General features: G+C 36.3%; 1 protein-coding gene across 2 annotated transcripts; it reads right to left on the minus strand.

Annotated features, from left to right (window-relative positions):
- LOC109837065 (filament-like plant protein 4) lies at positions 1,172-15,979 on the minus strand. Of its 2 annotated transcripts, XM_020405151.1 has the most exons (7): positions 15,764-15,979; positions 15,205-15,300; positions 13,630-13,756; positions 11,496-11,694; positions 8,934-11,316; positions 8,688-8,742; positions 1,172-2,034 (listed from the first exon to the last, which is right to left on the minus strand). In XM_020405151.1, exons 3-7 carry the CDS (start codon positions 13,738-13,740, stop codon positions 1,576-1,578), a joined length of 3,207 nt encoding a protein of 1,068 aa, XP_020260740.1. In that variant the 5' UTR covers positions 13,741-13,756; positions 15,205-15,300; positions 15,764-15,979; the 3' UTR covers positions 1,172-1,575. The 2 variants fall into 2 exon arrangements, with proteins under 2 accessions (XP_020260740.1, XP_020260738.1); XM_020405149.1 differs by lacking the exon at positions 15,205-15,300 and having other exon boundaries at positions 15,764-15,978.

Consider the following 16,261-nt stretch of genomic DNA (forward strand, 5'->3'; position numbering starts at 1 on the left):
AATATTTATATTTGTAATGTTTGCAATACTTATTACATAAGTATTATAATATTTTATTTATATAATATATTATGATTATATATATAGGTAATAATAACATGTTACAGTAATGTATTATCATATAGTATTATATATATTGCTAAGAATTGGGGATCTAATAGCAATTTCAATGATTGGTTGGACTAATTTCCAAATACGATAGATTTAAGAGATTGATATGAGAAAACCCCCATATTATATGGTTATGTAAAATTCAAATATACTTGGCTGAATTTTTTTAAGAAATTTTAAGAAAATATCCTAACCCAAAGTTTATTATAATTATTTATTAATAAGATAAAATCTCAAGGTTCATATGAATGTTATAAGATAAAGCATAGATGACAAAAGATATACACTTCAAACCATCGAAAGAATATTAAGAAATATTTTGGGTGATCAAAGAATTTTCAATGGAACGATAGTTCATTAGAGGAGATTTCTGTCAAGTCCTATTTGTAACTATCTATGCTAAAGAACAAAAGTAATCATTACAAAAGTCTTATGAAATCATATTTTAGAGAAAAATGAAGAATTTTCTCTTAATCTCTCAGAGAGTTCTGGCTTCGAGTAGGTATGAAAAAGAGCCTATAATAGATGAGAAATTCATACATATGCCGAATTAAAATGTTCATGTGACAATGAGAATAGTTGTGAAAGAAAATTGATTGATGATATCTTGGATCATAAGAAGCAAATTCTGAAAGAAAAGAATTTCCTTACATCTCTTTTAACATTTTGCATAAGTACCTACTTTTCACCTTAATGCTCAATCATGTGTCAAACCTTTGTACTTGAAATATTTTGAACCAAAATTTTATCTATAATTACTTTGCACATAAACTAGAAATAATTATTTATTATTATATTCATTTTTTTATGATTTTTCTCTTTTTCCATGTTATCCATATATAAATTCTTTTATAGTCAAATTTAGAACATAAAACAATCATGTTTGCATGAATAATTATAACATGCATCACGTGCAACCCACGTATTGCATACTAGTGTTTTGAAAGTTTTTTAACTATTACGTATCATTTAGTAGTTAGATGGTGTAAGTAAGAAATCAAGAAAGATGGGTATAGATTTCCTCTGCTATCAACTCCAAGAACGGAGGAACATGAAAGGATGAAGCTAACAGGACTACATAAAACATAATTTAGCAATATTACATCACTCTAGATCAAATTTACACTCTGATCTTAAAAACAAAAACAATCAGTAAATAATATTTAGAACAAGTGAGGTATCCTTGCATATAAACTGTACAGCAACAAATTATTGAGCGAAAAACCCCACAAACCTGCCTTGATACAAACCCCCTGCTTCAATAAAGCAAAACGAAGAAAAGAATAATACGGGCTTCCACACAAATATACAATGAGCTTCACCGTGAAAGAACCACAATGCGTCTTACTTGTATAGATCACATATGAACAAAAATCATAGAACTTCCAAAGTTTTGCAGCTCAACAAATTAGGAACAAGACATTCCCCAATACTGAAACAGATGAGCCAATACCATGATGATTCTCAGTGTTCACTCCTACCCTTTGAGAAAAATCTGCTAAATCCCCTCCCATGTTTCTCTGCTGAGGAAGAAGACGATGATGATCTTGTCGCCCTGTGCTTTTGGTGCCTGGACTCGAGAGGTGATTTTGGAAATGGACCTGATTCAGTGTCGGGTGGACTCATGTAGGAGTTGTATCCATTTAAGGGGGATTCCCCTCCTGTGCTCAGTGCCACTGATGTAGTTATGTTTTCTATTTCAACCTGATCAAAGTGTTGTGGACTGAGCGTCATTTGTCTAATGGTAAAGCCACCGGCGCTTGGTTCATCTTCAAGAACTCCATCACTCATTAGTTGTCTACTGTTCGAAGAGGAGCCAAGAGATTCTGATGGAGGGCGCAGAGAATTTAGTTGCTTGCCAAGAAGAAATATGGTCTCCTGGCATTCTGCTAGCTTCTCTGCTGCGGCTGCAATCTCCCTTTCCTGTTATCATACACATGAGAAAGGGTTGAAGTAAGATGTGGAAAAATAACTCATACAGGAACAAGTTCATGGAGTTTCTAGGTATATAATACAAGGAACCATGTTAGAAAAAGTTTGCTACCAAAGCAAAGCTAATGATACATGTGTTCACATGCGCACATATGAACAAGCAAATAGGCAAAATTGGAGGAAATTGTATTAACAACTGAATTTTTTTTACATAATTTATTCATATGTTTGGACATAAAAGGGACCAAATATTAGGTTGGCAAACAGCACATATGATTAATAATAGAGGAATAAAGTGAAGATTGGGCATGCTATTCAAGTACGTGTTAAGAGACCAACCTAGAAAAATTAGATGGTGTCACATAGCATAGGCTCGTGAGTGATGAATATATCAATAGTTATTCCACTATGGTAAGTAGAATTGTAGCATGGTGAGATCCTTTTCAGGTACTCTCATTACTAAACCTTTTGAACGTTATATCCACACAATTACAAGAATTATGACAATTTTAAAAGAATCTTCAATAGAATGTTTAAGTTTAGCATATATTTTATAAGAGTGTTGTTTCTTGGGTGACACGTTAGATAGTCATCTAAGGAATCTGCATAAATCTTATTTTTGGACCAGCCAAATTGAGATCCACGGTTCATTGTGATCTCTTTATCTTGCAGTGGTTGTACTAATATGTAAATCCTGATACAAATCAACCACGCAACAAAGTGTTGTAAAGTGGAAAGTTCATAAATAACAAAACAAATAAGAAAATCAAAAAAAACCACTCCATTGATGGTTTATGAGAGTCCAATTTACGAAGTTTCATGCTCGAAATGAGAACTATGCAACCACATGTATGTGCAGCGTATATGAGAGTCCAATTTACGAAGTTTCATGCTCGAAATGAGAACTATGCAACCACATGTATGTGCAGCGTATATTTGCATTTGCAAATTTGCTTATGTAAATCGAAATGAGAACTATGCAACCACATGTATGTGCAGCGTATATTTGCATTTGCAAATTTGCTTATGTAAAATGGTTTTTTGTCATATTAGACACCCTCCCTCCCTCCCTCCCTCCCTCCCTCAGATATTCTACCATATCTTAAAATTTCTGGATTTTCTATAGGCGGAACATATGTTTCAGCTCTGTCATGTTGTTTTGAAGTACTTGCTTCATCACGTAAAACCACAGATGTAGCAGATTCTTCTCCTATATGATAAATAATGTGAGGCTTATTTTGTATATTTTCTTCGTCCGAGTAATCAGACATTTTTTGAGTTTCAATAGAATCTAAAGTGCTTTTATCAGGGTAAAATATTCATCAGAAGAAAAAAAATTAAGATAGATGTTCTAGAAATTGATAAGATTTATGATGAAGCCTTCCAACATCTTAGACAAAAAGAACTTGAAGGAATAATTGATAGCCGGGATCTCTCTCTCTCTCTCTCTCTCTCTCTCTCTCTCTCTCTCATGGAAAAAGGTACTTTGTTCATGTTGGATGGCAGGTTCCTAATATGTTTCCTAATTTATTTTGGTAACAGGTTATTGTGATTCCTAATCTGTTTTGGTAACATGTTATTAGGATTACTAATCTGTTTTGATAACAGGATTCCTAATCTGTTTTGATAATATGTTATTAGGATTCCTAATCTGTTTTGTTTTTTTGTTTTAGAATTCCTAGTATGCTTTTGGTTTTAGGATTTCTATATATATATGAACACGTTTTAGGTTTGGGGAGCAGAAAATTGAGGATATTTGGAGCATAGAAAAAATGTATTTTTTGAGCTATTGGTTAGGGTTTTGTTTGGAGAGAATTAGAGATTTGTTGGTGAGATTAATTGGTGAGTTTGAGTGATTTGTAATCTTAGTTTCTATTTTTCTTCTCTATTAGTGAAAACTCTTATCCCCTTCTTGCCCCGTGGACGTAGGCAACTTGCTGAACCACGTTAAAATTGGTTGTTTGTGTTTGTGACATTGATTCGGTTCATTTGGCCTTCTCTCGACGTTCGTTTGATTTGATTTCTCATAGTACATTGGTTTGGTTGTTTAGCTTCCGCAGCGCACAATAAGTGGTATCAGAGCTCGGGTTACGTTTGGGCTATTTGGATGAGTAGATCGCTTTGGAAGTTCGTCTAGAGCTTCGTTTGGTGATAAAAGTGGGATCTTTTTGGTAAAGACTATCTTTCTCAAGTTTGGATCTATTCTTCAGTTTGTTCCGCATTGATTATTGGTGTGTTGAGGAATATAGCCGGGAAAGAAGGTGTTGAGGGTGGTACTTCTGGTGTGAACTGAAGACCATTCAAAGTTTGAATATCCACTCTATGAAGATAGATGTGGAGAAGTTTAATGGCACGAACAACTTTGGACTTTGACGATGCGATGTTTTAGATGCGCTGAACGCGCAAAATTTGGAGGATACTTGTGAATTAGTTGGCAAGCCAGATGATATTGAAGAGAAGGTTTGGAAGAAGATGAATCGGACGACGTGTATTGTTATTAGGTCTTGTTTAACACAAGATTTGAAGTATGATGTGATGAATGAGACTTCTGCAGAGAAGATTTGGGAGACCCTTGAGATCAAGTATTTGACCAAGAGTGTAAAGAACCGCTTGCATTTGAAGAGGAGGCTTTATCGCTTCCAATTGAAGAAGTGGACCTCCATTGGTGATCACATGAACCACTACATGAAGCTTCTTGCGAATTTGGCGAATGTAGATGTGATGATTGAAGATGATGACAACGCGTTGTTGTTGTTGAGTTACTTACCTGACGAGGAATATGAGACATTCGTTCTTACTCTTATTAATGAGAAGACATCTCTTTCTAATAGTGAGGTCACCGCTGCACTTGTGAATTATCAGCTTCGAAAGAAGGATAATGAGACTTCAGTTGAGTCGGTAGCGGGGACATTGGTCGCAAGAGCAAAGAGTCCAAACCGTGGTAGGAGGTCGCAATCTAGAGGGGCACATCTTGGAGTTCATAGGAATCAGTGTGTATTTTGTAAAGAGGGTGGACATTGGAAAGTCAAATGCCCAAAGTTGGTTTATCGACCCGGAAAAAATATGAAAAAAACTATTCAAGCTTCAGAGGTGAATGTTGTCAATGCTAGTGGTAATAATTCAGATTCAGATTCTTCAGGCTACTCGTTATCTGTACTACCGTCAGTTTGTGTTGCCGACTCTACAGAGTGGATATTGAATTCGGGTGCTTGTTATCATATTTACCCTAGAAGGGATTGGTTCTCCAACTTTTAGGAGTTAGAAAGAGAGGATATTGTGCTCATGGGTAATGATCATGAATGTCCTATTGGTGGTATCGGTACTGTTCGAATTAGGATGAGTGATGGAGTGATTCGAGAGGTGATTGGAGTGAGATTTGTTCCTCAGTTGAAGAAGAACATCATTTCATTTGGAGCTTTGGATGTAACAGGCTATAGGATGATCTTGGTGGATGCACGTTTGAAGATCACATTGAGGTCCATGATTGTGATGAAGAGCGAGAGCGTCAGGAGGAATAATTTGTATTATTTGATTGGGAGCACGGTGTTTGATAAAGAGCTCAGCTGACAATTTCTTTGGATTTGGCTAGACTGTGGCATTTGTTGAGGCTGAGTTATTTGATTAGTTATGTCGTGCATGGTTTGTTGAGAAGTGCTTTGACCTGCAGATTAAAGTCCTTTAAGCACATTTGTATGAGCAAGAAGACCGAGACGGAGTTTGGCACTTCTATCCATCGATCGAAGAGTCTTTTAGGTGGTGTTCAGTCAGGCATTTAGGGGCCTTCCAAAGAGGCATCATTAGGAGGTAATCGGTATTTGGTTTCCGTAGTTGGGGATTGTTCTAGGCATTGGTAGGTTGCAATCAGGTCTCATTGGTGTGAAGTCCTAGAAGTCAACAACAATTGAAAGAAGTGTATTGACAGAAAGGTAATCCATCGTTCTAGCTTTGGTAGGGGTTCCTTCTTGCATTTGAGTCGAGCTCATAGCAGTTTGAGACACTTCATTGATGTGGAGACATTGGGGCGACGAGATGAGATGACAGTTTTGATGGGTCGTTCCTTACTGGAGGGGGATCGGCATTGGTTATCGAGCATTAGTTTTGGTTTTGGAACTTCGACATATTTGAGCCATCTTAGTCATAGGTTACCGACTGCTGCGTGTGGAGATTTTGGATCTGGTGAAGCTGCTTCAGATTTTGGGTTACGTCGGATATTTGGTTGTCCAGCATTTGGTCACATTGAGGATGTAAGATTTGATCTGATTGCACGTTTGAGATTCATAGGTTCATTTGATTATCAGTTAGGAGCTTCTGATTTTGTTCTGAACAGGTATGTCACTTTTGACTCTCGGCAGGTGAAGAGTGTTGATCAGGTTATTTGAATATCGCAGCAGGTGAAGGGTGATGCTACTTCACATTGGGTGGAGATTACTCCACATACTCCAGATCATATTGCATCGTTTGGGATTCTAGCTGAGGTGACACAGTTTGAAGATCATTTGGATTTGGATGTAGATGATGAGTTGGTTTTGGATTCGAGTGCAGCTGGTGGACATGTTTTGGATACGGTCATTGATTCATCTCAGGTGGAGATGTTTGATTTGTTTCAGTTTGGGGCTATTGGGAACGCTACCAGTTACAGATCCGTTGGTGATATTGGTGAAGAGCTGCAAACTTTTCTATTTGATTGAGGGTCTTTGGAGGCCGTTTGGGGGAGCTACGTGAAAGCTTGATTCCTTGGGCAAGAGGATACGTAGGCAGTCATTTTATGATGCAGCTAATTTGGTGAGTTGATACCGACATTTGGAGTTTGTTCACATTCACGTTTGGGTCTTGATTTGTTGTGAATTGAGTCCGTTGTCGTGGATTTGTTCCACTTCGTACTGGACACAACAAGTGGGATATTTGTTTGGTTGGTGTCGACTCAGTTTTGAAAAAACTTTGTCGAGGTGGAGAATTGTTGGATGACAGGTTCCTAATATGTTTCCTAATTTATTTTGGTAACAGGTTATTGAGATTCCTAATCTGTTTTGGTAACATGTTATTGGGATTCCTAATCTGTTTTGGTAACATGATTCCTAATCTGTTTTGGTAATATGTTATTAGGATTCGTAATCTGTTTTTTTTTTTAGAATTCCTAGTATGCTTTTGGTTTTAGGATTTCTATATATATATAGGAACACATTTTAGGTTTGGGGAGCAGAAAATTAGGGATATTTGGAGCACAGAAAAGAGGTATTTTCTGAGCTATTGGTTAGGGTTTTGTTTGGAGAGAATTAGAGATTTATTGGTGAGATTAATTGGTGAGTTTGATTGATTTGTAATCTCAGTTTGTACTTTTCTTCTCCATTAATGAAAAACCCTATCCCCTTCTTGCCCTATGGACGTAGGCAACTTGCCGAACCACGTTAAAATTGGTTGTTTGTGTTTGTGGCATTGATTTGGTTCGGAACCACGTTAAAATTGGTTGTTTGTGTTTGTGGCATTGATTTGGTTCGTTTGACCTTCTCTCGACGTTCGTTTGATTTGATTTCTCGTAGCACGTTGGTCTCGACGTTCGTTTGATTTGATTTCTCGTAGCACGTTGGTTTGGTTGTTTGGCTTCCGCAGCGCACAACAGTTCATTCTATATCAAACCGTCAAATCTCTATATTTCTAAATTAGTCCCCTGAATCTTTATATTTGTTTGAAATGGGGGTCTTATTAAAACAACTTAACAAATTTGCGGGCCTTATTTAAAAAAACTTAATGGATTTGGGGTTCTAATTTTAAAACATAAAGATTTGGGGGTTTATTGTAGAAATAACAGAGTTGGGGGTCTAATCTAATATAGCAAAAACCCAAAAGAAAAACTATAATGGCAATATTATTAAAAAATTTAAAGTGGTCCATTAGCTATTATGCCCCTGTATATGCATGCGCATAAGGAATATGCAAATATTATCGGGTCTGAAATTTTGGATCCCATACTTATTTGACTTAAAAAGTGATATGTGCATGACACATGCATATGTGCATATACAAATGCACAGATACGCGCATGCACAGTCACCCACCCAGGCGTGTGCATGCACAGACACACATAGGTAGTGTGCGCACGTGTGCCTGTTAGGGGTATGCGTGCCGGCGTGTGTGCGTACACACACCCTGTCTTTCTTTGCTCCTCTTTCACATTCCTCCTCTCAATTCAATTCTGCTCTCCTAAAAGAGTTTGCATTACGACAAGGTTTTTTGCATGTGTTGCTGATATGCAAGAAGATCAATCTTGAAAGAAATGCATGGAGAAATAATAGTTCAAAAGTAAGAATAAAATTTTATAAGGTTTTATCATGATAAATTTCATGTACCCTAGAAAGAAATTAGCTGGCTAAATGATTCTTTTCCTTGATGTACAGCATGAAGAACTCATGGGAATATGGTGCAGACCTTGCATCTCAAATGCACATGCAAGATTATCTACATATAGAAGGTTAAGTTCTTAAGATTTAGGCCCATGCATGTTGGATTAGAACCTGATTGTGACCTTCATGGAATTATGTGAAGATCTACGGCAAATTGGTAAAGTCGCCTTCAAAATAATCAAGACGTAAAGGGAACAGTGAAACTTTTGCATCTTTAAATATATAAATGAAAAGTTATTTCCATACCTGTTGTGTCTGGGTATCAACGTCAGCATCTGTATCCACTGTGCTCTTGCTATTCCTTCATATAAATGTGCAAGCAAAGTTAGATGTGAAAAATTGATGGGGATGCCAATCAGTCTTGACAGAAACAAAAACATTAAGAAAATGTAATAGTGACATGAATCAAACTTATCATATGACGCTACAGAGAAAAGACAACAATAAAGATTTCTTCTTTAGCAAGATATTTTTCTATTTTTTGAGTCTAACCTTTCCATCTGGTCCTGGAGTTCTTTGTATTTGGCAAGGTCATCCTGATGACTGTTCTTTTCTTCTTGAAGCTCTGCTTCCAGCACTTCTAACTTCGTGCGCACCAGGTTTAATTCAGTTTCCAATTCCTGCTTCTGTGATTCAAGTGTCTTGTAGGACTCAGCCATGCATTTCAACTGTGTCTCAGCCAAGCTGTTTGATTTCTCACTAGCAGCCAGTTGTAACTTGATTTCTGACAGGAGTTGTTTCATTCCAACCAATTGATGATTTGTAAGTTCCAACGTTTCTTTGCATTTAGCAAAATCGGTCTCGACACTCTCTTTTTGTAGTTTAAGCTGTTCAAACTCCTCCAAGGAGCATGCCTGCGGTGTAATCTTTAGTTCACAACTTAAGTTGTGTCCTTCAATGTCAGGATCAGAGGAAGAATGAGTATCAAGCATGCAGCCTCCTGAGAATTTCTCCTTTTCATGTTCATGCAGAGCCACTTTATTCTCTAGCAATGTCACTTTGTCTATGCAGTCAGAATTATAGCTTTCCCCTTCATTGCACTTATAACTTGGCATAACATAATTCAATAAATCTTTTTTGGAGAAAATATTTGACAGGGCCAGAAGAAAATCGGTCACACTTTCTTTGTCACAGAGAACTTTGTCAACAGAAGCAGAGAACTTCTCAATTCTCTCAGTTAGTTCTCTATCATCAGAAGGTCTGCTTGTTTTAGCTTCTTTACCAATTGATAGAACAAAATCATGGATTTGCAAGATGGCATCCTTCAATTCTTGAACCATCACATGCTTAGCTTCTTGCTTCGTCATTGCCCCACTGTCTTTAACTTCTTCTGTGCGTTCATCATGTTCTTTCTGTATACAAGAATTAGTAGAATGAGTTTCACTGGCAACACAATCTACCAAATTCTGAGGTAACTCTTCATGTGTATTCTGCACAATACGTTTGATATCCTCTAACAGTTTTTCCATATCAGCACTCTGTGATTGAGATTCAAATAAAGTGGCCATCCTTGATTGAAGTTTTGAGAGGGTCGAACCATATTTATGTGATGACGACTCATGAGCTGGTTGATCTGTATTAGAAGAGACCAAAGTTTTCGGGAGCTCCACAGTTATTTGTTCGCTACCATCCTCATGCTTTGAAACATCAACAGGTTCAGTCTTCAGATTATCAGTTGCGCCATCTGAAACAGTGATGCTCCCATTGGCTTCAGTAGACTGACATGCTAACCTCTCCATCTCCAGAAAGTCATCCATAAGTTCCAATTGGTTTGAATTCTCCGACTTCTTACTGCTGTCCACATTTTTCTCTTTCTTGAACTGTGAGAGTTCAGACATTAATGCAGTAGCCCAGGACTCAGAACAGCTTCCTTCATCATCAATACCATCTTCAGACATGGAGGTTAAACTTGGTGGCTTGCTTTCAATTTCTACTGGGATTTCAGTTATTGATTTTGTCGGACTTTTTTGTTGGTTCATTACAAGCAAATGTGATTCAATGCTGCGAAGCTTGTTTGAAGTCTTAGCACACATATTACGGGAGGCCTGCAGTTCACTGTTGCGCTTTGACAAGGCCTCCTTTAGCATCTTCATTTCTTCCTCCATCGTTAATAAGCGTGCTGTGAGAAATTCATTTTCTTTGCGGCATTGATGCATGTTTTCAAGTGCAAAGTCAGAAGGAGATACGTGATGTGGGCTTGAACTTCTAGCAGGAGATCGTCGTAATCTAGTTTCCCCGTAGTCTCGACCTAAACTTTCGACTTCTAACTTCATTTGAGCTAGTGCAGCAGGGCCAGGCAACTTCTTTCGAACAAGACCACGCAATCTCTGGCATTCAGCTTCCAGTTTTGTAATTTTTTTGACATCTTCCAAGTGTTGTTTGTTCGCAACTTCTGCAGACCGCATACTCATGTTCTTTTCTTCATTACGAATCTCAAGCTCCTTTGCAACAACATGGAGTTCATATTTCAGTGAATTTATTTCCCTCTCACAGGACTGTATGTCATTCTTCATTACCTCAATCTCAGCATCAGCCTGGGACTTTTCATCACTGATCTTCATCAACATGTTGGAACGTTCTTGGAGAGTTCTTGAGAGCGCAGCAATTTCAGCAGAAGATTTTAAAAGCTCTTGTTCAGAACCAATAATTTTTGCTTCCAGCTCAGCCTTGGCCTTTTCCCACTGCTTGGTTTTTGCAAAGACTACATCGTGCAACTTTTGCTCACCCTCTTCCTTCACACTCCGTACCTGCTTCATGCACTCCTTCAGGGCACCATCTAAGTGAGATGCTCGATCTTCAACAGTAAGTTTCAGCAATGTAACAGATTCTAGTTGTTGCTTCAATGTTAGGGCTTCTGCTTCAGCCTTCTCCCAACCTATAAACAAGAAGAAACACGGTATCCCACACAAAAACATAAGTACTCAGCATGAAAAACACAGTTTTGTCAGACAAAAAGAACCTTACGTAATTTGCAATCTAAAAAAAAATCCGAGGTATTGAAACATTCGCAAATAAAATATGTGGGAAGAGCTTAACATTACCACATTTCCATACCTGAGACTGCTTCCTCAGCAACTTTCGCATGTTGTTTCACTAGGCTATCTTTAGTGATCATTTCAGATTGGGCTGAGGATAACTTTCCATTTAAATCGGATACTTTTTCATTAAGCATCTTCACTTGATCCTCCAAATTAGTTAGATGTGCATATGACTCCACAGAAATTTGTACATATTTTATAGTCTTTGTATCATCCTGCCAGAGGTATAAATCAATTAGTAGAAGAAATGATTGCCTTAACTGTGAACAATGAAATAAACTCAAATACTCCAGAAAATAGATTAATTTGCTTTGAATAAAAACAGTGTAAATGTTCTATGGAGACGGTAGGTTCAGAGTCGATCGTGAACCTTAGTTGAATTTTCAGGAACTTTATTTTGCTTAAATTAATTTGAATTTAGTTAAGTATAGGAACAAAAATTAAGAGCTTAAAACAGTCAATATGGCATAAGACCGTCACACTGATTTCTTATACACCAACAGACACACAAAAACTAATTGGAAGAGATTGCATAAGTTTATCACCAACTCCACATGTACCCACACACAAACACAAATTAAAATAAGAGTGCATCACAAGCGGGATGAGAGCATAGGTTTTTTCCAAGTGAAACTTGATTTAATCCATGAATCAATTTGTAATATAGTTTCCTACTGAATTAACTTCAAGCTCCTTCCTTGTTAAAAAATAATAACAATAAAGAAAATCGAAAATTTGGAGGAAAATTTCAACAATTTTATTATATTCGTTTTAGTATAAGACATAGAAGATAAAACAAATTTTAAACCGTCATGTAAAAGAAAATATTTCAGCTTCATGTTACTTCATTTTCCTTTTAAAACTTGACGAACCTATAGGATATTTCTAACATGATCAATATAAGATTTTTATCTAAAGGAATTTACTAATTTAGTACCATGACCAGTGAGTCTACTAGTGATATAACAGAAGATACTTTGCTAGTACAAACAATATTGCACAAATTCTCATCCCTTCTCTGTAAATGACCTAATTTAAGAGGATTATAACAGCTTGTGCATTGAACAATATCACCACATAATATACAACCATATAAAGATGGAAAAAACCATCAGCACTGTCAGAGCAAAGACACGAGTGAATTCCATGGACAGAAAATAAAAACAGAAACTCACCAAAGAAAAGTGTTAGCCAAGTTGGCATTTAGATGTAAGTTAACAAAAACTAAGTGGATTTGATACCTTCACAAGTAAACAGTAAGTTATCATGTTAAGAAAGTATGTATGTATCTGCAATGATTCATCCAGTTAATACATCAACACCCAAGATGATAGGGGAATCATGCACCAGGTCTGTCAGTTTAGGTCTTTCAAGTATTCATCTATCTATGGGTTTAACCATTTAGCAAATGAGGAATATAATAATGTCGAAAAATAACTCAATGATGGAATTTTTAATGGATTATGCCCCCAGTGGTTTATATGAATGTGAATAACTTGAATCATGTCCCTTCGCTAAGATTGAAAGTTGATCCATTATTCCTTATCTGATAACTTGTAGCACACGTAACAAGAAATGTTGTTTGAGACTAGAAAGATAACAATAAAAATATCATGAAACTTTTGTAAGTTTATTGGACACTTTGCTCCCCATATAAAGTGTGGCAAAGTGGTTATACGCATTTTCTTCACCCATGAATTTGGGAAGAAGAGTACACCCGCCACTATATACATAATCAACACTAAAAAGGAAAAGAATATAGAGTCATCAATATTTTACACCATGCACTCCAAGGATGACTCGAGGTTTAATCACAGGTGATAAGGTTGGAATTTGCAGCACATTAAATACTGAGTAAATTTCATCTTAGAGAGAAAAGCATGTGAAACAGAAAGAAAGAAAGAAAAAAAAAACTCTTGAAAAGAGAACTAAAAGTAAGCTAGGAGTTGATTGAAGAAACTTTGTTTTCTATTTCCTCTCCAACTCCTAAAGAATGTAATAAGACTTAACTGATTTGAGAAAGCTTTCATGTTCACTTCCTCTAGCTCATTTAGCATTAGTCATCAAATAACTTTCCCGTTGATTTCATTATTTGTATTACAAGAATCAAAATTGAAGAGAAGGAAATAGAATACTGTAATAATAAGAACCTGATCTGTTTTAGCATTGCCTGAACTTGCCAAGGAAGAACTATTGTTATCTGTTGAAGTTACTGTTTTGTCAGAACTTTTCTTCTTCCAAGGCCAACTTCTTCGGTCCATTTCTCAACTATGTGACCTAGAGATGGATGAAAACATAAAAAATCATTGATCTTATCAGGTAATGAAAAAGGAATATGAGATTAAAAAAAAGAATCCGAGAAAAAGAAACCACAGCTCTTCCTCAGATAATAATTAAGGTACAATGTACGTTTACAAGGGAAAAATTGGAAATAATGGTATGAGATAATGTATGAAGAGAAACTAGAAAGATAGTTATTCAAAAAAAGAAAGAAAACTATAAATTTTCTAAAATTATATTGAAGAGGATGGGGTGAAGTGCAGGCGAAGGTACTGCAGTCAAACAGAAACATATGCATTCCAAATTTTTGTGGTTTCCTCAATTTAGCCAAAGAATTAACAGAGGCCATACAAGTTAAACAGCATACTTCAGGAAATTCTCAACAGTTAGCAAGGCATATCAAAAGTGGGATTCAGTATAATACATAAGTTAGGAGAAGTTGACATACTACAGAAAGGTTCTAAAAAATATGAAAAGGAAGCAGAAATGTCCTAAAGGATGTTTTCTATCTCGTATACATATGGAGACCTATATCTTTATCTATCTAAAGGATGTTTTCTATCTCGTATACATCTGGATACCTATATCTGTATCAATCTATCTGTGTGTGCGAGCATGTCACAGGGATCCCACACAAAAATGTTGTAACCTGAATTTGATTGATAAGCAATGGTTAATGTTTGGAAGGGAGAAGAACCACAAAAAATAAAAATAAAAATTGAAACTCTACAAAATTGCAGGGAAGATGCTTCTCAATTTGTTCTTAGATGAGATGGCTTAAAAAATTGACAAGGTTTTCAAATCTCAGGGAATTGCAAATGCTGCATGGATTTCATCCATCCACCGAAACAGAAAGGCATGGTGAAATTATTATGGGAAGATGTAATAATGCACAAAGTTAAAATGAACTTTAACAAATTTAAAATGAACTTAAACAAATTTAAAACAGCAAAACCATCATTGTTTCGTATTGAAAAATGAAATCATCAGCTCACTAAAATTTGAAATTAACATTAACTTATAATTCATTGACCTCTAAAGAATCAAAACCATACAATAATTTCACATGAAAATCATTGGTTTTAAGTTCAAGCAACATACCATCTAAAATTGCAAAGCGAAACACATGTATATGAAGGACAACACCAATTACACAACATATTTCCTCAAATTACATCTTTTTCCTTTTTTGTAAAATGACGGTAAAGTTTTAGCAATTGCTATTCTTCCGCAACTGACCGCTTTCCTCCAAATAATATCACCAGGAAATACAACTTCCCAATTAAACTAACAACTCAAAACCATTCAATAATGATAATACTTATAACCCAAGTAAAAAATAACTCCGCATAAATGTGGCCACATGAACAACTTCCTCTTTGAAGAAAGCTCAAAACCCAGCACAAAAGAGGACAAAGGCAACAGCTCAGGCAAAATTAACCCACCTCGCAAAATTTCAAGAATTGAAGAGCAACAGACAGAGCGATGCCTAGCAGATGAACAGTTTGCTATTTCCCTTATAAAAATAAGTGGCGTATCCCCTTGCACATGATAGAGCAAATTACTAATTACGGTCTGCACCCGGCAAAATACAAGAAATTGACAGTTCCAGTCCAAACCCCAAAACACAAAAAAAAAAAAACGTACTATCCCTAGTGAAGAAAGAGTACTACTCAAGAAACGCTTTTCAAAAGCTGGTCCCGATTTCTTTATTTAGCTTTACTTTTAAATTAAAACTTAAAGCAAAATCAACATATGTACAGTTTGATCCTATTCAATCAACATCAAATGCAGGAAGAAACGGATCAATTATCTTCATAATTTGAGAATTTAAACTTTTGATCAACCAGTTGAGATCAAAGATCACTGAAATCGCTAGTCCCAATTCTAACCCAAAAAACAGCAAGAAGATGACATCGAATTCAAAGGGCAAAAAATAATAAAAATAATAAAAAAATAATAAAAAAATCAATAAAACTCGTGGAGATCGAGAAAGCGGCTCACCTGAAGGAATGCAGATCTACAAAAGCTCGATTGATGAATTTGGTTCCAATTTTGCTATGAATTGAGTTGGTTTCCTTGGATAAGAAGCGAGCTAAAGAGTAAAAAAAAAAAGACTTTTTTTTTTCTTTTCTTTTCTTCAAGCTCTGTTTCTTTCTCTGTAGACTATAGTTGGGCTTGTGAGCTGGCGGAGGGTAGAGGAGGGGCAAATAAAATGAAAAGGCAAAAAAATATATTGGAGGAAAAAGGGGTTTAAAAAAAAAGAGGAAAGAGAAAGTGGGGGCTGGCAATATTCGCGTTAGGTGAGACATATAAAAGCGAGACGTTGGGGGACGGATGGATCCAAAGCCGCTGTCTAATTCGATCAATGTATCTTCTGCATTAATTAATCACCTGATTAAGGTAACTAATGACACGAATTAGAGGTCTAACCACTCCTTATGACCTGTGAACTAATTATGACCTGTAATTGCCGGTGCACTTTAGCAGCCAGCTCATTGA

This window comes from Asparagus officinalis, chromosome 4 (genome assembly GCF_001876935.1).
Source record: "Asparagus officinalis chromosome 4, Aspof.V1, whole genome shotgun sequence".
NCBI classification, from domain to species: Eukaryota; Viridiplantae; Streptophyta; class Magnoliopsida; order Asparagales; family Asparagaceae; genus Asparagus; species Asparagus officinalis.